The sequence below is a fragment of the Colius striatus genome, chromosome 5 (assembly GCF_028858725.1).
Source record: "Colius striatus isolate bColStr4 chromosome 5, bColStr4.1.hap1, whole genome shotgun sequence".
NCBI lineage: Eukaryota > Metazoa > Chordata > Aves > Coliiformes > Coliidae > Colius > Colius striatus.
The window spans coordinates 57,420,672-57,445,398 of record NC_084763.1 but is presented as its reverse complement, the minus strand read 5'-3'; the positions used below and the strand labels follow the sequence as shown (position 1 = coordinate 57,445,398).

Sequence of the window (24,727 nt, the reverse complement as noted above, 5' to 3'; positions counted from 1 at the left end):
TGGGGAGCTCTCTCCTCTCTGTGTGCTCAGCAACCACTTTTGTGCCAAGAGCTATGCAAAAATAGCACAAACCAATCTGACTGGGCTTTACTTTGGGGTTTTTTCTTTCCATCCTCCAGATTTTTCGTGTTCTATCTATGGGTCAGTGGAGCAGAGTGTCTCTTTTAGTTTCCAGGGAAAGAAAAAGCAGGTTTCTGGAGGCTCCAGCCCTTTCAGCACTTTGTTGCAGCTTCTTTCCTTGAGACTATGTGAACACAGCTGGGGTGGTTCAGAGCAGAATCTCCTGTCCATGTGCAAAGCATTTACTTGTGCTTTGGTGAGCTGACCCCTGAGCTGGATATGTTCTAGAGAAGGGAGGAGGGGGGAAGCATTGCAAAGCTGCTGAATTTAGCAACAGTGAGGAAGTGAGCTTTGCAGAGAGAGGGGAAACAGCTGCCACTGCCCATGCACAGCCCTCCCAGCTCTGACCCCTCACCGGATAAGGTTACTCACAGCCCACACTGTTATCTACTCACCCATTGCTGGATGACCACCAGCCTCTTAGTGAAACTCCAGGCACTGTTTAAATGTGTCAGCTTCCTATTTATAGCTTGTGTCCCTTGCATTCTCTTGGGAAACAGATGAAATGTGGCTCTTGCTCAACGGGTCACGCTGCCCGTCACTGCGGCGCTGCCACGTCAAAGCACCGAGATGCTGCTTGGGAGAATGTTGCAGTCTTCAAAGAATCATTTTGGTTGGGAGAGACCTTGAAGATCAAGTCCAACCCCTCACCTCACCCTGCCCAGCCCAGCACTGACCCACAGCACCTCAGCTCCACGGCTTTGGGATCCCTCCAGGGCTGGGCACTGCCCCAGCTCCCTGGGCAGCCTGGCACAGGGGCTGACACCCCTCTCAGGGAAACAGCTCTGCATCAGCTCCAGCCTCAGCCTCCCCTGGGACAACTTGAGCCCTCTTCCTCTTGTCCTGAAGTGTGAGAGTTTGCTCCAGAGCCTCAGAGGTCAAACCACTGAAAGGGGATGTGGCTCCTTGCCTGCCTCTTCTTCTCTCTCACTCTGGGGCTTCTTTGCTGCCTGCCTACGTCTGGAATGATGGGCACATGGATGAAGAGGGTCTGCTCTCCCTGGAGAGGCACCAGGCACGTGAGGACAGGGAAGTGAATCTCTTTGCTTCATTCTGGTGTCACTGAGGTCTGCCAAACAGCTGGGATTTCTTCACAGAGGTTTCTAACACCAGTGTCTCTTCTGGGAAGGTCTGTGAGAGAGAATCTGTGTGTCACAGAATCATTTCAGCTGGAAGAGACCTTTCAGCTCATGGAGTGCAGCCTCTGTCCCAGCCCTGTCACCCACCAGCCCATTGCCCTCAGTGCAGCACCCACCCGGCTCTGAAACCCCTGCAGGGTGACTCCAGCAGCTCCCTGGGAGCTGTTCCAATGCCTGACAGCCCTGGCAGCAAAGAAATTCCTCCTCACATCCAGCCTCAACCTCCCCTGGTGACACTTGAGGCTGTTTCCTCTTGTTCTATTGCTTGTTCCTAGTGAGGACAGCCCAACCCCTTGCAGAGAGCAAGAAGGTCTCCCCTGAACCACTCCTGGAGCTCCCATACCCTCCAGCACTCACTTCCAGGCTCTCTCTTCTCTCCTTGCTCTTCTCCCAGAGCACCAAAGTCCCAATGCCTTGTGCTTGCCTGCTCTCATGGCTGTTTGCAGATTGCCAGGGCCATCAGGCTCTCAGTTCCCCATCACTCTTCAGCCCAAACGTGAGCAAAGAGGATGCAGCCCCAGGATAGAGGAGGAGAGCTGGAAGCCAGCAGAAGGGAGTTGTGGTTCTTCTTAAATACCTTTTTGGCTGCAGTTTAACCCCCAGAGCTTGGTCAGACACTTTCCCCTTAACTCTGCAGCTCCCCTTTGGGCACATGAAGGTTGCCCTCTGTCCCTGCAGACTATGGCTAGGAAATCTTCTTTGCAGGACAATCCTGGAGCCTGTGTTTGCTTTCAGCTGGCTCAACCACAACTTGCCTGCACAACAAACCCTTGTGCAGAGCTGAAGGCAAACCCAGGAGCAGCCCTCACGCTGTCCCTCAGGGACTGGCAGCCACAGCACCCATCCAGGGCTGTCGTTTCCCCTTTAAATCCTCTGAAAAGCCATTCAAGTGTGGAGTTACTCACTGAAATGTAATGTGGAGACTGGGTTAAGGGATGGCAGCCTGCCAGGGGTTTCCATGCCTACCAAGAATGTTTTGCAGTGCACCTTGGGAGAGGAACCATCACTTCCTTGACTTTTACTTATTTATTTGCTTGTTTTCCCCTCCTTAGCCTGGGTAAATAAAGCAGCTGAGAAGTTAGAGCAGGCAGCTTTCCTCACCAGCTCCTCCTGCCACTCACATGGCTGGATATCCTGGCTGACAGCTCAACCCATGGTAAGACAGACTTTTTGCTCAGGTTGGTGTTAGGTTGCTGGGGGATGCTGCTAAACTGCTGTTGGTCTGATTTGCAGCAGCTTTCTGGTGTGTGGCATGATGGAGATCAGGGGTTACAGCTTTGGAATAAAGGGGGGATGTTCAGACAACGCCTCTCACCCAAGTTTATTGCTTGGCTGTTTTGTAGGGCTAGGGAAGGATGTTTGAGATGCAGGACAGGTTTGGAGAGGCTTTGGATTCAGCACAATCCTGACATCTCTGCCTGCATAAAGCAGGAATGGTGCTCATTTCCTCCTTGCATCGAGGCAGATACTCACCAAATCCCTCCTTGGTGCTTGGGTGTGGGATATAATGGAGCAATTCACCTCAATGCTGAGGGACAAAGTGCCTTTGTTTCTCCGGCTCCACATCTCTGGGCAGTTGGACTCGTTCTGTAGCCTCCCTGTTGCAGGTAGCTTCCAGCCCAGTGGGACAAAGCCTTGCTGTCCCCATTTAGCAGCTGAAAGGAGAGGTGGGTCACAGCCAGCAGAGGTGGGTCACAGCCAGCAGAGGTGGGTCACAGCCAGCATGGTGCCTTGGGAAGGCTGCTCAAAGGCAAGGAGAGGGCCTTCGATGTCCTGTGGCCACAGGAAGAATGTCATCTCCTCTTGGTTTGCTCTTAAAGCAAAGGTGAGCAGCTGATGGTCTTCAAGACCCATCTGGACGTGTTCCTGTGAGAATTGATCTAGGTTGACCTGCTTCTGCAGGGGGTTGGACTGGATGAGCTCTAAAGGTCCCTTCCAACCCCACCATTCCATGGTTCTGTGATGGGCTGTCTCATCTATGCTGCTGCCTCAGTGGGGGATTTGGAAACAGGGAGGGACAGGAAAATAGGGAGAGGAGTGAGCCAAGACTTGCTCTGCTCTTCAGAGTTGCTCATGTGCTGGCTGACCCTCATCACCATCTGCCGTGCTGCCTGTGTTTGAGGAGCGCCCTTCCCAGCCCTCCCAAATCAAACAGACCCATTAAACCCACCTGGGTGGTGGAGAGAGACTGGTCTTGGGCACAAGAAGTGTCTTATGCCTTCAGAAATTGAAATGCAGTTGGTTTGTGCTCTCCATCCTCCTCCAGCGAGCCTCTCGCCTCGGCACCTTTGCTCCTCTCTCATATCTCCACGTGCCAAGCGCCTCTGGCTATTGCATTGCTCTGATGCACCAGCTGAATGCATCTGACAGCTTGCCAAGGAGCTGGGAAGGAGGCCTCAACGTTGCAGCTGGGCTTGTGCCACCCTGCTCAGAGAGCTTGGAAGAGCCCTGGTGAAAGTCCCTGTCCCGCTGCAGTCATGCACCGTAGACCTCTGTGCCGGTCCTTAGATGGGGTGTTCTGCAGCCCAAAAGACTCTGTGTGCAATTCACTGTTTGCTTATCTCACTGTTACCACTTCTCTGCTCCAACTCACACAGGTCTTCACATTGTTTTCAGAGCCAGAAGGGTTGTAATCCTTGTGCTACAAATGGAAGAGCAATATGATTACACAGGTTTCTGGAAGCTTATCCTCTGGATGATCTTTCCAGGTCCCTTCCAGCCCTTGAGATGCTGTGGTCCTGTGATCCATCCAAGGCTCATGGTTTCAGGTAACTTTGCATAGAGGGAGAAGCTGTTCTGAGCTGAAAGATGATGGCTTGGTGTTAACACAGGACAGTTGGTTTCCCTTTGTCTGCCTTCTTGCTTTCTGCATGTACAGCAGCTCCTATGGAACTGGGACTGACTGCCAGAGCCAGTTTTCCTCTTTAGCAAGGCTGTTGGTTAGATAAACTCCCACAGAGCAATAAATAGTCTGGAATCATGAATCATATTTCATTCCTGTAATGAAGTGAGCACCATGGGTGGGTTTATTTAAATCAAGGCTTCCTTGCTCCTGTGTTTGTTGCTACAGAGGAGGTATCCTCAAGCAGAGTCCTTAGAGGATGTCTTGGGCTGGTCAGCTGCCACTGCTCTCAGGACTGGTGCTTCTGTCTGTTTTGTTCTGTGGAGTGGGGTTTAGAACTGCTTCACTGAGCAGTAAGCACATTAATCATGTAACACCATGTCCCACGTGAGCTTGTGTCTTTGGACACGATGTGAGGTGATTGCAGAGGTTTGTGGTATCTTCCCAAAGTGTCTGTAAACCATTTGGGCTTCCCAGAGTTCTGAGAGCCAGGTAGCACCCCTGCCCTTTGGATGGCAGCTGAGGCCAGATGGATGACCTGATCTAGGTGACCCTGCTTCTGCAGGGGGGTTGGACTGGATGATCTCTAAAGGTCCCTTCCAACCCCTACCATTCTATGAGCATCCTGACTCGCTCCTCTGCTCTCAGGGTAGAAACAAGTGCCACAACTCACATGGAGGAGGACACACCTTGAAATAGTGACCATCTGGTTCTCCTGCCTTGGCAGCCTGTGTAGGACAGGGGCAGGATGGGACCAGTCGGTGCAGCTCGTGATGCACAGTTTCAGCACCACCTCGTTGCAGCTGGAGTTTGTCCAACAGGCTAAGGGACTGGTACAGCTTGACTAACAGGCACAAGGAGACATGTTGCTCTTAGGTGGTACTTGGTCCTTGGATCAGGATCAATGTTTGGCCCCTCAGGCTGGTGGCCAACGTGCTCCTGTTTGGTTTTGCTCCTTTCTAGCTCTTCCTTACTCTGAAGAGAATCAGGTGCTACTGGGTGAAGGCCAACAGCTACTGTCTGTCCAAGGTCTTGGCAATGCCTTGGATGACCTTGCACTCCTGTAACTTCTACAAGTTGTTCCAAATCCCTGCTGCTGCTGGACCTTTAGCAATGCTGGTTTTAAGAACTGGATCTGCCATTGGCCAGGCACCACACAGACATGTCATCAGAGACCAGGACCAACTGCTGCCTAACAGAGAGCAGAGCTGGAGTGGACTTGCTGAAGGTCGTGTAGACAGCTGAGGCAATAGCATTTGGGTAATCTGGCTGCTGAGCTAAGGCTGAACTTAGACTGTGCATGCTTCCAGGGATTAGCTCCTGACTCCTCGAGCTGAGAACCTGTGTGGGATCAATGCTGTGACATTTAGCTTGCATCTGAGCTCTCTGTCTAGCAGACACCAAGACTGGAGCTTGTAGGAAGGATCAGTCTCTAAGTTTTGATGGGACTTTCCTACATAAAGAAATGAGTGTGGCAAAGGTAAATGTCAAGTACATGTCAATATGTTTTCCATGCCTTCCTTCCTTCTGCTTGTTCTGTGCCTGTCCTGCTCCTGGCCAGTGTTGTGCTGCAATCTCTCCCTTGTATTACCTCATTGTCACCTCCGTCTGTCATGGACAGCAACACAGAATACAGACACATGACTGTCACCTGACTTCTTTTGTGCATCCTGATGTGAAGCTGGAGAATTTCTACAAGTGTTTGGTTCCTACACTGGTTTGCTGCTGAATGGCAGCTCAGAAGCCTTTCTGTGCCCATTCCAGTTGCTTGTTCCTTGTTTTCTAATCGCTCCTCCTGGGTTGTGTTACCTCAGTGAAAAGAACTGGGGCAAGTTTGGTTATCAAGAAGCTTGTGAAACATCTTTTGCATGAGATATGAATAATTGCACACTTGAGCTCCTGTTTCCACACATAGTTTCCCAGTGGCATGAACAAATAGTGTGCTTCTGGGCTTGCAAGTCACATGAGGTAACGAGTACGTGCTTGGATGAGACATCCACCCCTGTGCTAGAGTGCCCTAGGTGAGTGAAGCTGGGTACTTCAGCTTTGTTGCTGCTGTCTGGGGTGGGTGTTGTGTCAGATCTTTAGCTGGCTAAAGCATAAGAGCTGCAAGGAGGTCTCAGGTGCTATCACTGCCCTGTTCTTTACTAAAGCCTTGGATGTCCTGTGGCAGACAGCAGCAATACCAGGCTGGTGCTATAGGTGATATTATGGACCTGATGCCACCTTAGGTTTGCATTGCATCTACCAACTCAGTCCTCTTCTCCTAGACACTGATGCACATCTGAGACTCTCAGGATTTCTTGAGGGCTAAATGAAATTCCTGGTTTGTTTATGAAACCAGCTTTTTGCAAGGAAAATAAAGCTGTGTGATATTGGCCTTGATGCTAGGAAGAAATACCTTTCATTGGAGGGTTGGGGGAAAAGCAGTTTATCATTCACCCATCTTCAAACAGCCAGCACCTAGGGGTGAGCAGGAGCTGAGGTTTCACTGGGTGATGCTGTGGGAATGGGAGGCTGCAGGTTGTCTGCTGCTGCTCTGGGACATGCGTCAGTAACCCCATGTCAGAGCTGGTACACTCAAGGGTCTTCTTGTAACTGAGTGAGTCATAAAGCAGCAATTTCCAGAGTGGTTGGTTCTTGTAGATTGGGTTAGTACTGCCCTGTTAAACAGAATGATGTGTTGGTCAACAGAGCTGACTCAGCATCACTAGCTCCAGAACTCAAGAGTTTGCCTGGGGGTTAGTTTCAGCAGAGGAACTTGGACTATAAATAGGCTTTGATTGAAAAAAACCCCAAACAAAACCTTCTTGATGGAAAAGGCAGCTTGTTTAGGGGAAGATGTATTTGCAGGAGATTATGAGGGTGCTGAGACACTGGAACAAGTTGCCCAGGGAAGCTGTAGATGCCTCATCACTGAAAGTGTCCAAAGTCAGGTTGGATGGGGCTTTGTGTAAGGTGTCCCTATCAGTGGTGGCTTGATTAGATAATCCTGAATGACCCTTTCCAGCCCAAACCATTTGCTGATTCTATGTGAGGAGACAGTTTCTCACGAGGCACAAACTGGGGTGAGACTTGGTGAAGGTGCCTGTTCTCATGGCTGAAAACACTAAGCAGGAGGAGCAAGGCTGAACTTCTCCTTAAGCTTTCTTGATCAAGCCTACTTTGGTATTCCTAGAGGGGTAAATGCTTGTAATTGCATCAGGTTGGCTGAATAGCAGTTTGTTGTGCCAATGACTTCAAGGCAGTCAGTATATTTGCTGGTCCCTCTGATCCCTTGCTAGGCTTAGCTTTAAACCACATTCCCTACAGTAACACATTCAGATGTAGGAAACAGAGATTTGAAAGTGAAGTGAAGCAGGAAAGCGAAATGTAAAGCCTGAACCACCTCTTCTTGCTGTCTGTAGGCAGATGAGTGCTGGCAGCATCCCCTAAGCTCCTGGCTAGAAATGGTACCACGTGCTCTGTGTTTAAGGTCTGTGGCTGCAGATAGCCAGCAACAATTTCATTACTAATGATCTGGTCAGACAATGGGAGTGAGACCTGGGACTGATAGGGAACATTTCTAAAGACCTCTGTAGAAAACTGCTGTGTTTGTTTACTAAGACCTGTTTGTAGAAGCAGCTTAGTTCTGACAAAACCCCAGACATAGGCTCCTTTTATTTCCCAAGAGAGAAGCTGCATCTGTCACTGTGCCCCCACTTTGTTGTTTCTTTTGCACAGTTGAAATATCTCAGATCTACTCTCTGCTTTGTTTGTTTTACTTCAAGTTTGGAAACCAGCCAGTTCCCAAGATCAAACCAGGAGACTCTGCCTTCAGGTTGATGAGGACTAAAACCTATCTGTTTGCAAAACGTGTCTTTGGGTATGTTTGTTGGGGTTCTTTCCCCCCTGAATCAAAGCAGGATGGGGAAGCAGTTGCAGTGTTATATTTAGAAGATGAGAAGCAGGTCTTAAGCAGTTGCAGTGTTATGTTTAGAAGATGAAAAGCATGTCTCATAGACAGCTTTAGATGCACTTGAAACATCTGTGTCCTCACCACTGTCCTGTCTACTGCAGAAATGTTCTGGACAGCAGAGCACTATTGATACCCTTTATCTTAAGAAATACTGTTTGTACCATCTGGATGATGGATATGGAAAATGACACACAGCAAAGACCAACCCAGACCTAACCTGGTCTTCAAGGCTGGGTATCAAGGTGTCTACAGCGTGCTGAAGGTTCCCATTGTGGATGCAGAGGAATCAGAGTGGTCCCAGCCCTAGGGGGTGGCTCAGTGGTTGCTCAAGTTAGCAGCAAATCACTCTGTTTTCACCCAGTGCTTTAAAAAAGCAAAGCAACAAGTATTTGTGCAACCTGTGGCAACCTGGTAGCTGCTGCACAATCTGCTGAGTTGCTCATGCAATGGGGACTGGGTAGATGATGGAAATGGTCTGGTCTGGAAGCTGTGGGGGGTCTCAATTGAAAACAGCATGTTGGAGGCAGGAATGTCAGGTTGTTCAGAGGAAGGTAAAGAAAAAACCTGGCTTGCCTGGGTTGCTGTTGGAGGCATCTAAAGGAAGAAGGATGATTAGGGTTGGGAGAAGAGGAAAAGCAGCAAATGAGTAGGAGCACACAGAGAACAGAGCGGATCATGACTTGCCTTGTCCACATCCAGAAGGGATGTCTCAGAGCTGAAATGCAGAAATGCAAACATCAGGACCTGGGGCTTCTGCTGCTCGTTGGGATTAAGGTTGAGAAGCAGTTTGGAGACCTTGGACCAAACAGGACACTTGTGCAAATCGTGAGTACTTCAGGAAAACCAGCTGAGCGACTGGAGACAGAATTGTGCTGAGGAAACACAAGCAAAAGCAGAAGGGATTTCCCAAACCAAACTGTTACAGCCCTCTGTGTCAACACAGCTTTATCAGGCTGGAGGTAAAAAGAACAACAGGGGCAAAACATTAATCCAAAGGACACACTCAAACAAGCCACTTGACCCAAACTGTACAGAAACAAGGCACAAAGCTGAGCTTGAGGACCAGACCCAAATGCACTCAGTGGGTTGTGCCAGAAGACCTCAGATGTAAGGTGGGTTCTCAGGCACGGAGCAGAGCTCATGAGCCTTTCACACAATGCCACAGAGGAACTGGAGAGCCCTAAGCTTTCATGCTCAACAGAGAAATGGTCAGCACTGGGATACTCAAACCCCTCCCTGCTCTCTAGAGGGCAGGCACTGTCACGAGCTGCAAAGCTCTCTTGGGCTCAAGCACCTACACAAATGCTTTGCAAGGACCTGAGGTGCCTGTGTGCCATCCAGCCTCTCGTGGGTAAACACTTCCTCAGGATGTGGAAAACGTGATTTCATTCCAAGTTTTGGCCCAGAAGAAAAAGGTCTGTAATTGTGCCAAGTCCTGATCACCATCTCTTTGACTTGAAGAGCAGGTAGGAGGCTGGCAGTGAGCTCATTGCTCACTCATCCTTTCCACTCCCTGCCTGCATCCTTCCCTGCTATTGTTCCTTGCTGTGTACAGGGATTGCTGCTCTGAGGGCTGCTGCATTGCCTGCCTCTGTGGTGAAAACCATTGTGTTGAGGCAGACAGTGAGCTGTGGGCACATCCCTCCCTGAAAAGACCCCAGAGTCCAGCAAGGGAAGGAAGTCAACACAACACCAGAACCTCTCTGAACAAAAGGTGACTGAGGCATCTCTTGTCTCCTGAAACACCTTGAGAGTCCTCTCTGTGGAAACAGATTTGTCCTGATCCCTCACCCCTCTGTAAGTTCCAGTAGTACCTCACTTGTAAAGCTTCTTGAGATGATATAGCTGGGGAAGGAGGCAAGCTGCTGAGCTGTAACATGTTGGGAGTGCCTGGGAAAGAATGGGGCTTTGTTAGCACTCCCTCAGCACGCTGTGAAGCAGAAGAGGAGGGCATGGGGCTTTTGTCAGGCACCAAATGTGCTTTTCCTGCTGTGGAGGGTGGGGACATCTGCTGCTTTAACAAAACACACACTGCTGTGATCAGGGGGGGGCAAGTGGAAAAAAGGCTTCCGTGCTGTTGGAGGTGAGGTGACGGGCTGAGGAGGACCCTGGGTGCTCCCAACACATGCCTTGGGTGATGTGGGGCTTGTTCTCAGGGCTTTTGGGTTGTTTTTGTTCAGAAGGAGGGGGAATTGCTGCTGGCTGAGCGTGGCAGAGGCCGTGCATCACGTGCAGGCTGCCGCATGCCCTGGGCAGCGCTCCCCGGAGCACGAAACGGCCCCTTTCCCGTCAGCTCCAGCCAGAGCAGGGGCTGGGCAGAGCCAGGAGAAAAGGCACAGGAGCCTCGTTCTGCAAAGTGCTGCTGGAACACAGCCTGGGTGGAAAAAGGGGATTGGAGCTGGGAAACACCACTGTGCAAAGGAAAACACAGCCTGTGCTTTTCCCTTCCAGTTTCCTGCACAGTTTCCTCACCGAGAGGCACAGAACGAGCAATTGCTCTGCAAAACCCTCTGGAAGGGTTTTGGAAGCGCCTCCCTGAGCTCTGTGGGTGTCTGGTGCAAAGGAACAGGCCTGGATCTGTGTCTCAGCAGAGGAGGAGGCTGGATGTGGGAGGGAGAGGTGGGAGGGGAAAGCAGAGCTCTGGGAGCACCCAGGAGTTCAGGAAGCTCAGAGGAGCTGCTGCCACAGCACTTACCAGGGGGAATGTTAAGTGGCCGCCCTATGCCAGGTATGTTGCTCTCTTGTGGGGTTCTGGGGCATTGGGGCTGTGGGTTTGGCACTGGGAGGGAAGAGCTTGGACTGTTCTTAAAGGTTCTTTTCCACCCCAAAGGATTCAGCGTGGGTTGGTTGTTCCCCCGTTGATCCCGAGGCTGGGGTTGATGTTTGGCCACGTGCTTGAGGAGGGATGTGTGAGCTGGAGCAGAAGAGGTTCCAAAGGAACACAAGGAAAAACCTTCCCTGCTGAGGTGAGGGAGCCCCGGCAGGGGCTGCCCAGATGGGCTGTGGAGGCTCCTTCTCTGGAGCCATCCCAACCCAGCTGGATGAGTCCCTGTGTGCCCTGCTCTAGGTGCTGCTGCTCTGGCAGGGGGGTTGCACTGGGTGAGCTTTGCAGCTCCCTTCCAACCCTCCAGCCTCTGTGATCAGCTGTTGAAGGCAACATTCCATGAGTAAAAGCCCTGAGGCAAAGTTTGGGGGAGTTTTCCATAGGTAGAAACTTCACCTGTGCAAGTGACCAAAGGCATGGAGTGTCCTTCAGTATACAATGCACTTACACCCACCCCTGTGCTTCATTTAGACACCACCTTGGACTTGCCATCAGGGAGGCAGGTTGTCTTTCAAGTGTTTAATCCCCAGCACAACCCAGACCCGTGGCATTAAACCCTCTGCTTGCTCTCACCTTGTGTTTGCCAGCAAGGGATGCTGCAGCAGCGTGTGCAGGTGTGATCCCTCTCGTGCAGGCAGCTCTCTGCCCCATGTGTGTTAGCTAGGGCTTGCTCCTGCTTTGAGGGAGGGGTTTTACCAAGCAGGCAGCCTCACCTGGCAATACAAACCTGATGAAGTAAGGCTGGAAAACCACATATTGGTGCTGGGGTTGCACAGCTTGCCTGGCAGAGTAAAGAAACCAATGCCTGACTAATTAGTCAGGGTGAGAGGAAGGCTGATAATGTCACCTGGCTTTCTGCAAGGGAGGGACGTGGTCAAAACCTTGCAGGTGTTGAGTGAAAAGTCTGGGTCAAAGGGCCCAATTATAAGGGACCAGTAACACAGCTTAAAAAGGAGCAACAAACAACTAGGTGTTCAGAGCCAGAAGAGGAGGAGCTGCAGTTCACAGTAGGGACTGCTTCAAAACTTTAGTTTGATTTGGACCTCAACCAAAGCTGTGTCTCTGCCCGTGGAAATTTCCTATGGGCTGGAAGCTTCCTAAACCTTTGCAGCTACTCCCTGAGTAGCTGAGCTGGGGAGTTTTGTTCCTGTGACTGCAGTGGCTTCCATTCCCAGTGAGCTGCAAGATGAGGGTCAGCAAGGAAACCAGGCAAAACTGTTCTTCAAGAGCCTGCCTTCCTTTTAGTAATGCATTTTGGAGACCAAAAAATATCAGCAAGTTCAAAGGGGGTAAGGGAAATTCAGGGACAACAGGTCCATAGGCACGTTCTCTTGGAGACAGGCTGAGAGAGTTGGGGCTGCTCAGCCTGGAGAAGGCTCCAGGAGCCATTAGAGCAGCCTCCAGTCCCTCGAGGGGCCCCTAAGAGACGTGGGCAGGGACTTTGGGCAAGGGCCTGGAGTGCCAGGACAAGGGCTGCTGGCTGCTGAGACTGAGCTGAGATGGGAGGCAGAAGCTGTTCCCTGGGAGGGTGCTGAGGTCCTGGCACAGGCTGCCCAGAGGCAGTGTCCAAGGGCAGCTTGGATGGGGCTGGGAGCAGCCTGGGCTGGTGGAAGGTGTCTCATGGCAGGGGGGGTGGAACAGGATGAGCTTTAAAGTCTTTTCCAACCCAAACCATTCTAGGATTCTATACCAGGATCAGGGTTGAAATCCCTAATGCAACAGTTGGTTGTTGGGGGATACAAGAGGGATGGTCCTCAGAAAGTGGCCAAGCTGATGTTTGTTTTCTAAACAGCAGCTCTTATCCTCACTGCCAGACTACCCAGAGCACTGGCCTGACCTGGTCTGCTGTTGTTTACATTCCTGATGTATTGGAAAGCCCTCATGCAAAGTACCTTGGGCTCAACAAACAGGAATTTTCTTGTGAAACAGCTCTTCAAGTCATCAAAAGACCTGGTTTGGGCATTCCAAGCATCCCAGTGAGCTGTGGCGTCTCGGAGTGATCATCAGAGGCTGAGTGGAACTGGAGACTCTTTGCAGGTCTGTCCTGCCTTCAGTGGCTTGTAATTTGTTCCCCAAGAGCACCTGAAGGGTTTGATGAAACACTAGAAGTTGCCTCCTACACTCAGTCTTTGGCAAAGACCTTGTGGGCTACAGGAGAGAGGAAGGAAAACGTGGCAGTTCTTCATCAGCGTTGTTGTTCACGTTCCTGGGATGGGAATGACCCAGGGGACCCAAACAGGAGGGAAAGGCTGGGTGCAGGGTCTAAACTAATCCAAGAAAGTCTGTCTTTTTTTTTTCCCCCCCTCCATTCCTGTTCTTTTTCTACAGAGTTATGAGCCAGCAGCATGCCCAGATAGCCAAGAAGCCAAGGGCAGCCTGGCCTGGATCAGGATCAGTGTTGTCAGCAGGAGCAGGGAGCTGATCATTGCCCTGGGCTCAGCTTTGGGGAGGCTGCACCTCCAACACTGTGTCCAGTTCTAGACCCCCTCTCTACAAGGACATGGAGGTGCTGGAGAGGATCCAGAGGCAGCTGCCAGGCTGGGAAAGGGTTTGGAGCAGGTCTCAGCTGAGGGAGGGCTGAGGGATCTGGGGCTGTTGAGCCTGGAGAAAAGCAGGCTCAGGGGAGACCTCCTCACTCTCTACAAGGGGTTGGGCTGTTCTCACTAGGAACAAGCAATAGAACAAGAGGAAACAGCCTCAAGTTGCCCCAGGGGAGGCTCAGGCTGGATGTGAGGAGGAATTTCTTTGCTGCCAGGGCTGTCAGGCATTGGAACAGCTCCCAGGGAGGTGCTGGAGTCACCCTGCAGGGGTTTCAGAGCCAGGGCAATGGGCTGGTGGGTGATGGGGCTGGGACAGAGGCTGCACCCCATGGGCTGAAAGGGCTCTGCCAGCTGAAAGGATTCTGTGATTGTATGACTTCAGCCCTGCCCTGATTCTGGCAGCTGTTGGGGGATGCTCTGAAGTGCCTTGGCTTTGCATTTGTGCAGATGTGAGGGGCTGGGTAAGTGGCATTTTGCAGTGTGTAGCTTTTGGACGTTGCCTCCAGCATCACCAAATAGCTGTGAGTTGGGAGGAGAGGCAGGTAGTGGTGTCAAAAGGCAGAGCAGATGCAGAACAGATCCAGAGCTTGACTGGGGAGTATTTAGTGGACTCAGCCACCTCCAAAGGTGCAGTTGCCTCACTTTTATGATGGGGTTTTTTTGCCTTTTAGCACAAAGGCAGTGAAATCCCTCTGGTCCTACTCAAGTTCTGGAGGTGCTGAGTGGAGAGGATGATTCAGGGGGGTGACATGAGTGTACAGTGAACTCCTCCTCATCTGTGCAGCAGTTCTTCCTCCATTGTCCCAAGGGACACTCCTTTGGTATTGCTTGTCCAAAGCAACCTCTGGGTTGGTTTCCAGGCTGTGGTTGAGGCTGTAATCCAGCTCTGACTCACATCAGCTGTGATGGAGATAGCAACATGTATTCTAAGCCCCAGGTGTGTAGTGCTTTGTCATTTTCCCTTCTTTTTGGGGTCACCATGAAATCCCACTTGCTTTGGCAAAGCAGAGTAGGCATATTGTATGTATGAGGCCAAGGAGAGGAGCTCCTGCTCCCCAGGCTGCTACCAGAGCTGTGACACAATAGCTGTTACCTTCTGTCTTTCCCATATTTGCACTTCAATGGAGAATGATGGAGTTCCCTCACCATCTCCTTTCCTTTGCTGCCTCCAGACAACCTGTAGCTGTTTCAGGTTTGGTTTGGAGTTTCACCCAGCAGCCCCAAGTGGTTCTGTGTTGCATATAAGCTGCTGGCTCAAAATTGTTCTGTTTCTGCATGAATAAGCTGCTTGGAAGTGATGATGAGCATGGGAGCTGCAAGGCCATGGGGGATTAAACCAGTGAGTAAACCCCATGTCACCTGTGGGCTTTAATGGTGCTTGCCTTGCTATTTGCAAAGGCTGAATGAGATCCTTACTCGTGGTGAGAGTGGTCTCCAGCCTTAGCTGTCAACAAGGGGCATATTTGAGCTGTTTAGTTCTGTAGTTTGCCAAGAGACACCAGGGATGCTCAAAGGTCTCACTAAGGCTGCATTAAATTGAGCTGCTCACGTGCTCTTTTTGGTTCCAAAGGGTGTCTGGGGCAGGTAGTTCAGCTTTCAGACACCCAGAAAGGGCAGATGGGTTTTGTCCAGGACAAAGTTTATGGCTGTTTTTATTGAGCTCAGGAGTGAACTTCCTAAGGAAGAGCCACGAGCTTCCAGTTTGTGTTTGGGGAAGCAAGAACAAAAGCTGGCTCAGATAAGGAGGGTGTAAAGCTTTTGCATTCTCTGTGGACAAAAAAAACCCCAAAATAAAGAGCAAACCACACTCCCCTTCCCCCCAGCTTCCTGTTTTTCCTATTTTTGTGTGTTCAAGACAGAGACAAAAGGTTTTTGGGGGGAGAAAAAAAGGTTCTCCTTGGTCTGAAAAGTCAATTCAGTCAATCAGAGAGCTCCAGTGCTTTCTGGGGAGAGCACTGAATGCTTGTTTGACCCTTTGTAAGCTCTTGGCCACTCACTGCTATCCTAAATTAGCTGAGATGGTCAATATTTTGCCAACTTTGCATTGCCTCTTCTTTCAGTGCTCCAGGTCCTGCCATGCAGTGGCCAACCAACTCTCTGAAGAGTGATGCATAAAAGCAGCAGCATCAAGCCAGGTTCTCTCCCCTCTCCTAGTGCAGGAGAATGTGCCTGGAGAAGAACACCTCCAAAACTGGAAAGGCTTGTAGTAATACTTCCTCCATATGTGCTTCTTGCCTCCTCAGGGACTTTGTGAGCTGGGGTGGATGCTTTTGGTTTAAATATGTCCATGGACTTTTGCTCTTGCATAGTATCCTCACAGCAACAACAAGCTGCTTCTGGCAGGGAGTTCCAGGGCTCATTTAGACACAGTGAGGTCAAATGTCCTGCTGGTTGTCCTGAGCTGGCCCCATTGCTTGAGGGGAGAGGTGTGGTTGTGCTGTGTTTGCTGTGTGACCTTGGCTGTGCATGAACCTGGGCTGACCAGAAGCCTGAGGGTTTGGTGTTCAGGGTGGGATTCTTGATGTGGGGCTGCTCATTTGCTGGTGCTTTAAGCTTTGCCTGCCTGCTTCCACAGCTGTGCATGAACCTGAGCTGACCAGAAGCCTCAGGGTTTGGTGTTCAGGGTGGCATTCTTGATGTGGGGCTGCTCATTTGCTGGTGCTTTAAGCTTTGCCTGCCTGCTTCCACAGCTGTGCATGAACCTGAGCTGACCAGAAGCCTGAGGGTTTGGTGTTCAGGGTGGCATTCTTGATGTGGGGCTGCTCATTTGCTGGTGCTTTAAGCTTTGCCTGCCTGCTTCCACAGCTGTGCATGAACCTGGGCTGACCAGAAGCCTGAGGGTTTGGTGTTCAGGGTGGCATTCTTGATGTGGGGCTGCTCATTTGCTGGTGCTTTAAGCTTTGCCTGCCTGCTTCCACAGCTGTCTTGCTCAGGAGTTTCCCATGATGAAATGTTGAGCCAGACCCTGCCCAGTCCTTTCAGATGGCTGGCATTGGTACACTCCCTGTAGCCAATGCTAAAGCCTAATCCAAAGAACCTCTGTCCTCCTCTTCCTCCTTTTTATACTGCCAAGGGCTGCCTGATGGTTTGGTGTTTTATTGTCTTTCTGCTCTAGTTATACCCAATTAACCTCTTAACTCACACACTGCATGTTTCTGTCTGTTTATGGGGTGGCTCCAGTAAGTTGGAGGCTAATTCATGTGAGGCTGGACAAGGGTAGGGTCTGAATGGGGGAATTTGTTGGTTAAACAAGGTCTGGAATTGTTTTTTCCACATGACAGGATGGTCTTTGTGCCAGCCTGAATGCAGCCTCAGCTGGAGCCTGACAGTGAGGAGGAGAGGGGATGGCAGCTGGAAACACAATTAGGGTGCAGGAGGATACTTGGTCCCTGGAGAAGAACCAGCAAAGGCTGGGACAGAAAGAGGAGAGAGATCTTGGCATTGCCTGTTAATTAAATGAGGAGATCACACCCTGCTCATGGGCATGTTTGTGTGATGGCACATTAAGTTATGCTGGGGAATGGGTCCAAGTTAAAAAGTAATCTGGCAAAGAAGGCTAGAGTCCGTGGTCCAGGCTCAAACAGTTCTTTGCTCTTCACCCCACAGAGCTTACAGAATCATTACAGTTGGGAAAGACCTTGAAGCTCATGGATTCCAACCCTCCATGGATTCCAACCTCAGCAAGCCCACCACTACCCCTCAGCACCCCAGCCAGGTGTCTTCTAAGCATCTCCAGGGATACTTTCAACAAGTTTATCTGCTGATATTTCTGAGGGAGAAACCTCCTTCCTGGCAGGTTTAGTGCAGAGCTGTGTTATTCTGCCCTGTAATGAGCATTCTTCAGAGCTGTACACTGCAAGGGGGGAGCCACTATGCTTGTGCAAAGGGCTGAGTGTTTCACAGGGGGAATTGGGGGCATTTGGGAGGCAGCCTGGGAAGAAGAGAGTGTGGAATTTCAAATGCTTTAAGCTGTATGCTGCTGCAAAGTGGAGGGGCATTCACCAGCCCAAGAGCCTGTGCTCTGTATTGCCTTTGCAGACAGCATTAGGTGCTTTAATTAAAAGCAACAGCATTGCAAGTGACCCAGAGAGTGAAAAGCAGCAACTGAGGAAGAGTTTCAGGTTGACCCTGACAGAGAGGGTAAGAGACACATCTCTTTAGTGTCTCTCAGCTTTGATTTGGAATGCTTTTGTTTACTTGTGAACCACAGCTTGAGTTGAAGCAGCTTTATCCCTGCCTCTGCAAAGGTGATGTACTCGATGCAGGCTGTAGCAGGAAGGTGCCTCTCCAGCTGCATGGCCCTCCAAGGGCAGGGCAGGGGAAAACTTGGCCTGTTTGAGGACTGTGTGTGAGCAAGTGAAGAACTGGCCTCATTTCAGAGGCAGTCAGCAGGAGAAAGGCTCTGAACTGTGAGGATGGATGAGCTTGGGAGGGCTGCAAAGGCACAGTGGATGGCTGATGCAGGCAACAAGAGTTTTAGGAGGAGAGGCAGCAAACGTGGCCATGGCATTTACTTCTCACCTGGCTTTTAAAATGCCCTAAGCCCTCCCTAAGTCTGGCATAGCTCATGCCAGGTTTCTCCTGAGCAGTGCCTTTGTTGGCTGACAATCTCAACATCAGCACAGAGGTGGGGGGATTCACAAGGGGAAGATGGAAAGCTTGTAGCCCTGTGGATGTCCAGCTTGTCCCTGAATGTACAGGAGCTGAGAAGATTGTTTGCCCAGACATGGGGCACATGTGTTTCCATGTGTCACATCTGAAATCTCTGGGGTTTTCCAGCCATTTTCCTGGGGGAACAGCTGCCTCAGAGCTACAGGCTGCAAAGTAGGAAGGTGCTTCATGCAAAGCTGGAGGTCACAGAATCACAGGATCGTTTTGGTTGGAAAAGACCTTTGAGGTGATGGAGTCCAGTGCTTAGGGATGAGGCTCAGCATTCCAGCAAAACCTCTCTTTGCTTGGTTTCCCACCCATTCCACCCACCCCTTCAGGCAATTTCCTATCACTGGGTAGAACAATCCCTTGTGAGACATGTGCTTTCTTGCTGAAATATGCCTTTAGCAGCTTTGGACAGACCCTGTTTGGGGATTCATTTCCCTCCAGATGACCTGAGCTGTTCCTGTCTCTTGCATGCTGAATAACCACTTGAGTTGGTATTAGCTGCTGCAACACCCTTTTTTCCTGCCCTCATTGCTGTGCTCAGTGGACAGGCAAGAAAGTGATGAGCCATGGAGATCTGCTGCCTCCTGCAGAAGCTGTTTCTCAAGGTGCTTTGTTTCCCCCAGTTTCTACACAAACACTATAAGGTGTCTCTTCTCTAATTACAGATCTGAGCTGGTTGGCTTTTCTTGTACCTTCCCTTCAGAATAAATAGATGCATCTCATGCTTTGGAAGGTGTTCTCCTAGGGAGGGCTCATTCCTCATGGGAGCCTGAAGCTGGTTTGTTTTGCCAGGGGAAGTTTCCCTCCTCAAAGGCCATAAACTTTCTGATTTTGCATGTGAAACCAGATGCTATCATGCTACATGCAACTAGTGGACCTTTCCTTGGAGGTGCATCTCCTTCAGTTCTGGCCACCAGGAGTGCATCATCTTGCCTAAAGCAGACCTAAAACCTTGTGATCAGCCTTCAGAGGGGCTCTGCTCAAGCTTGCTTCATCCTTCCTGGAGCAAACACAGCGTTACAAACCCCCTGAGTGGTGTGAAACTGTGCCCAAGCTGGAGGAAGACAGCATGTGACAGCCCCAGGTTCTTGCTTTGTGCTCCCATCACCCAACAGCACTGCAGTTTGCATTCAGTTCTTCACACAGGTCCACACACCCCTGGGCAATCCCCATTGTTTCCTTTGCCCAGCCTTGGTTTTGTTCTCTGATGACAAACTGCAAATCTTCTTTGCCTGACTGGGCTAGAATGAGAGTGCAAATGCTGTTCTCACAGAGCTGATGGGGAAAGGCTGGAAATGGTGCCTGAAACTCACCCTTACCTAATTGGGTGATGTGATGTGATGTGGCAACTTTGGTCTTTCTTTTGTGGTGCTCTGAAAGCTGACTGGTGCTGCTCATCCATTCAGCACATCATCCCTGACTGTGGTTTCCAGGCTGGGTGTAGCCCACAAATGTTCCCATGGAGGGGGAGAATGTGATTGTTGAAAAGACAAACCCACCACCAAAACCCAAACCAAAGCACTGTGTCTGGTTGTGATGGCCAAGAGGATCCAAATGCAGAGGTGAGCCTGGGTGCCTGTACGCTGTGGCTACTGCAGGGCTTTCTCAACCCCACATCCTGCACTATGGGGGATGCTTTGGGGTCATCCCCCCCTAAGGTCTGAGCTCAAGTCTTCATGGGTAATAGACCCTGAGGTGAACCAGGATTGCAAATGGGCAGGAGGCAGAGTGTGGGACCAGCTGATGGTTGGAATGGGTGATGCTGCATCCAGATCAGTAGGTCCACCTTGGACAGACATAGTTCTTCTCCCAGGTGACCATTACAGAAGTAACCAAATAACATGCTGTGGGGCAGTGATGCTCCTGGGGTGTTGTGCATGTGCTCTTCAGCCCTGAGGAGGCTCCTCAGCTTCTTGCCCCTGCTCACAGACTCCCACAGCTCTCTGGGGTCTCTGCACCCTTGGTTTGAGCCATCCAGCTTGCATTAAGCCATCTGTGTGTAATGGATGAGAGGCTCCTCTGGTTGTTTGAGAAGAGCTTGGGCAAGACACTCTGAGCTTGGCATGTAGGATCCATTCTTTTTGTCTGGCACAGGAGAAAAACATTTTCTTGCAGAATTAAGTGGGGACCAGGTGGAGACACCCCCTCTCACATCAGAACCACGTGAAGGGAAGGCAGGGGGCTTCCTTCCCCCCAAACCACACCAAACAGGCAGAGTTAACAAACACAAATGCATCAGACCCCCCCAGGCTGTTGCTCAGTCAGCCTGATGGGACCCCACTGACTAGTTGCTGGTCTGCTGAAGCATTTGGGAATGAAGTGCTGTCACACATCCAGCCTCATTTGGACTTGCTCATAAAGCAAGATGCTTATGCTCAGAAGTCTGCAAGACAGGGGATTAATGGTGGCACCTTTTAGCTCTGTGCTGTCTCCTTAGTGCTCTGAGGTGAGCTGGCTGGCTGCTGGGTTGTTTTGCTTGTTTCTTGGCTCAGTTGCCTTCCCTAGGAGGGGCCAGGAGGAGTTTGGACTGTAGCTTTTTTGAGCTGTTTGCATGCCTGGAGCTTTCCTCAGGGACAAATCACCAGTGTTCCTGCAAAAAACCCCCCCACAGCCTGATGGTCAAGGAGACCTTGATGTATGAAAACTTGCAGACTAATGAGATTATGGAAGTTTTTTAATGCTTCCCATTTTTCAGGCAAATGCAATTCCAGAGGCAGTGGTTACTAAACCTTGTCATCCATCTGTGCAGTCAGTCGTGTCTGGATCCAACCAACCACTTAAACCCAGTCCAGCTCACCATTCAAACTGCAAAACATCCCTTGTTCACCAGCACCATTCCAGCCCAAGCTGCAGCAGGGCTGGGAAAGGGAGCTCCTAAGCAGAGTTTAGTGACTTTAGGGAGCTCAGACTCTTATTGAGCAAGGAATCCACCCATGGGTGAAGCTCACAAATGAGGCATTCCCACCTCATTCAGTCACCTCACTCAGGTCACCTTTTTACAGCCCATGCTGAGATGGTTGACTTATTTCTTCCCATGAAGTACAAAAGGAAGGTCAGGCTTTGATGGAGCACTGGAAAGGGCTGCCCAGATGGGCTGTGGAGTCTCCTTCTCTGGAGATGTTCCAAACCCAGCTGGATGAGCTCCTGTGTGCCCTGCTCTAGCTGGTGCTGCTCTGGCAGGGGGGTTGCACTGGATGAGCTTTGCAGCTCCCTTCCAGCCCTTGAGATTCTGTGACTTGCTGACATCTCTACCCAAGGAGAATGAGTCTCACCTATTGTTTGCAGCAATTGGGGTAGAGTTCATGGATGCCTTGGGAGTAAGCAGACAGCCTTGCTTCAGCTCATCCTGGAAACAATGGTTATCTCTCCATTAGCAAATAAACTAGGTCTAGCCACATAGCCAAGTGGTTATTGCATAAGCCAGTTTCTCCCCACCTCCCAAAACAGCACTGCTACCTGCAAGCTGGGCCATACCTGGCCACTGCCAAAACTGTACCAAAGCCTCCACCACCACTTCAGCAACGTAAATCTTGCAGCATAGTGCCGTGTCCTCCTCTGCTTCCAGCTGTGCAGGCAGCTTTTGAGCCTGCACTACAGCCAGGCTGAGGATAAACGTGGACAGGCCATACATGGTCCCTCCAGGCTGCTGTTTTGCTTCAAAAAGATGAAAGAATCTCAGTGTTCTACACTTGTATTGCTGTCAGTAGCATCATCTGCCTGTAGGACCATCACCAGCTGGGCTTTTTCCAGAGCAGTCTCTTCTTGATGTGCTATCAACTGCCTGCATTAACTTCCTCTGATCCATTGCTTTTGGGAATGAGGAAGCCCCTGGAGTTTGCTCACGTGAGTTTGCTGCCTTTTTGGTTTGTAAAGTGCTGCCCACTTCCACTTCAGGCAAAGCTGCCCTTGTTGACGCAGCAGTTGTGACACAGCAGTTGCAACGTGCTGCTCAGAAGGGAGCAACACCCAGCCAGACCTCTCTGCTCCTCTGGAGGGTTGGATGTTTGAGCATGGCTGGCACAGCTCTGAAGCTCTGGATGACAGCTTTTGATGCCAAAAGGTGCAGACTGGGGCAGCCAGGCAGAAAAAAGGTGAGAGATACAGGAAGAGATGCTCTGCTTCATCCTTTGCTGCCTTGTACTTCAAGGATGTTCTTCTGAGAGAACAAATCTGGCACTGAACAGTATTAGGATATATGGAGATATTCAGGGCCTTTTCAGTCATTTGGAAGAGAAATTGTGGCCCATCTGAGGAGATCTTCAACTTAAGGCATCAGGAGAAGGGGCTGTAGCCTCAGTAGTCTCCTGTGGCACCAGCTCACGTTGAGCTCTTGGGTTTCTCTTTCCTCTTGCAACCTTTCCAGATGCTTTTTGGGGACAGCAGTTACAGCCCTGTGTGCTGCCAAGAGCACGAAAGGCTGTTTGGTTTGCAATGAGCAGCGAAGCCTTGGCAGATAGATACTCTTGCAATGGAGTTTATGTGTGCCTTCTGTGTTGTGTCCAGGACATGTGCATGGCTGAAGCAACTGCATCTCTGCTCCAGGTAGAGGAAACCTTCTCAGCATGCCTGGCACGGATAGATGCCCTCATCCTCAAGCCTCTGCTCCAGGCAGGTAGGTCACAGATGACTAGTTTTTGGTCTGTAGTTCTAACCTTGAGCCATTGGCACACCTATGGAGGCATTTGGATCTGAAACTCCGTGGCTGAGGACTTGCTGAAGGCTGGTTTGCTGGAGTTAAGTGGTGTGGGGAGATGTTTCGTTTCAGATAGCGAGCTCTTAAGGATGCCTGTGGACTTTCATTCAGACCTAGGTCTGTGGTTGCTCTTGTTTTTCAAGGTTAATCCAAATTGTGGCTAATATCAGCCTGTGCACACACTCTGAGGCTTGTTTCCAAATGCATCTCATACATACACAACCCCTAAACTGTCCCCATCCTGCCTCCCTGCTCTGGGTCCATGGTCCTGCCTGTCTTTGAAGGTAAAACCTGTGGGTACAGGTTCTGAGCTGGCAGTAAATCAGAGCAGCTCCACTGAAATAACAAACATATAAATATTCACAAGCCAAAAGTGGTGCAACTGGATTAGTCCTGTAGGGTGGTTCCTTCTCATGGCACTGCCTTTTTGGTCTGTCATCTGAGGAGACTGGGAGCAACCCTTTGGGTCAGGGGCAGAAAAGTTTCCTCTGGTGCTCTTATCAGGGCTTTTCAGACTGCTCTGACTCCATACCCTGCAAGAATGGGAAGGACAAAGCCTTAGCATGGAAAGCTTGTGCAATTACTCAGAGACACAGCCCTAAATCATCATCATCTCCTTCCTCCATGGCAGTGTTTTCCTGTAAGAATGTATGTGCTTTACCAGAGTATTAGGTATAGGCAATGTTGTCCACAGGGTTTCTTGGAGTCAAGGCTTCCTGATAGCCTTTTCCCCCTCTCTTTTCCTCAAAGAGCCAAGTGACCAGAAGGGGAAGGAGAACTTCAAGCTCTTTCTGCTCCTGAATGATCGATTTCAAGCTCTCTGGAACCTCACAGAAGAAAATTACAGGGTACTGAAGCAAAAATGCAGCACCTCAGAGTCATTCTGCATCCAGGACATTTACCCTGTCTGGAAAGGAGACTTGTTTCTAAGCCTCTACATCCAGTAAGTACAGAAGCAATTTGGAGTAGCATAAGGGACTGAATTCACCAACCAACTGGTAGGTTGATGATTGCATTCAGTGCTCACAGTTGCTGGAGGATGTGGTGTCAGTGCAGACTGTTCCAGGGAGCCTTTTTGTTGTGGCTGTGGGTATGTTTGCAAGAGACAGAGCTTTCTCTTGCAGGTGTAGGCTGTTGCTTTTAAATGCATGTTACAAATGGGAAGAGGATGGGGGTTAGAATTCGTGCCAGGGTGATTTAAGAGGGTGAGGCTTCTGCTGTCATTAGGAACAGAAAGGTGTGCACAAGCCTGTTTAAAGAGCTGATAGGGACAAGGAGAGGAGATATCACAGTTTCTGTTGTTTGTGGCACGCTGTTATCCTTTAGATGGGGATATGATGGCAAGTGATGGATGTAGCATGATGTGAGAACCATCCTGCCCCATCGCTGCTTCTGTGATGAATGACATCTGCTCCCCATCTGTAACACAGACACAGTGCTTACCAAAAGCCCTGGACCCTGTGTTAACCTATCTGGTCACCTCCTAGCGTGAGAAATGCTTTATGGACATCTGAAAGTGACATAAACACCAGACAACATTCAACCTTTCCTTCCTCACATCAGCCATAAACGTGGCCAAGCCTTTGCCAAGGTGGGCTTGTGGTGCCTGTGCAGTTGGGCACCCACACAGGGATGGGAGATGGGCACCTTCACTGTTGCTGTTCATCTGGGCTTGGGTTTGGTGGGTTTCGTGCACGTGGAGGAGGAGGAGGAAGGAAGGAAGGAAGGATGGAAGGACAGACCACTGTTTGTTTTGTTTTCACTTGGACAGAATCACTTCAGAAAGTGACAGGCTTTGCCCCTGTGGGGTTTGGAGCAGTGTGTGGTGTTCATTTGGGAACTGATCCAGGGAAATGACACCTGCTCTGCCTTTAAGAGGCACCCGAAGAAAAAGAAGCCAAGGTGCTGAGGTTTCGGATGACACAAAGAGTTTTACCTTAAGGTCTCATTTC

The 24,727-nt window shown here is 50.4% G+C and overlaps 1 protein-coding gene across 5 annotated transcripts in view; it reads left to right on the top strand.

Annotated features, from left to right (window-relative positions):
- The first annotated feature begins 3,923 nt into the window (after positions 1-3,923).
- Positions 3,924-24,727, top strand: part of ALS2CL (ALS2 C-terminal like) — a 44,088-nt gene continuing 23,284 nt past the window's right edge. Inside the window, exons 1-3 of one of the 5 annotated variants that reach the window (XM_061997451.1) lie at positions 3,924-4,027; positions 22,586-22,694; positions 23,526-23,718. In XM_061997451.1, the coding sequence (XP_061853435.1) occupies positions 22,589-22,694; positions 23,526-23,718 (299 nt within the window). In that variant the 5' untranslated portion in view covers positions 3,924-4,027; positions 22,586-22,588. Of the gene's footprint in view, positions 4,028-10,701; positions 10,788-11,002; positions 11,026-22,096; positions 22,174-22,585; positions 22,695-23,525; positions 23,719-24,727 lie in introns of those variants that run through there. The other 4 variants (XM_061997450.1, XM_061997452.1, XM_061997447.1 and 1 more) reach the window with 4 other exon arrangements.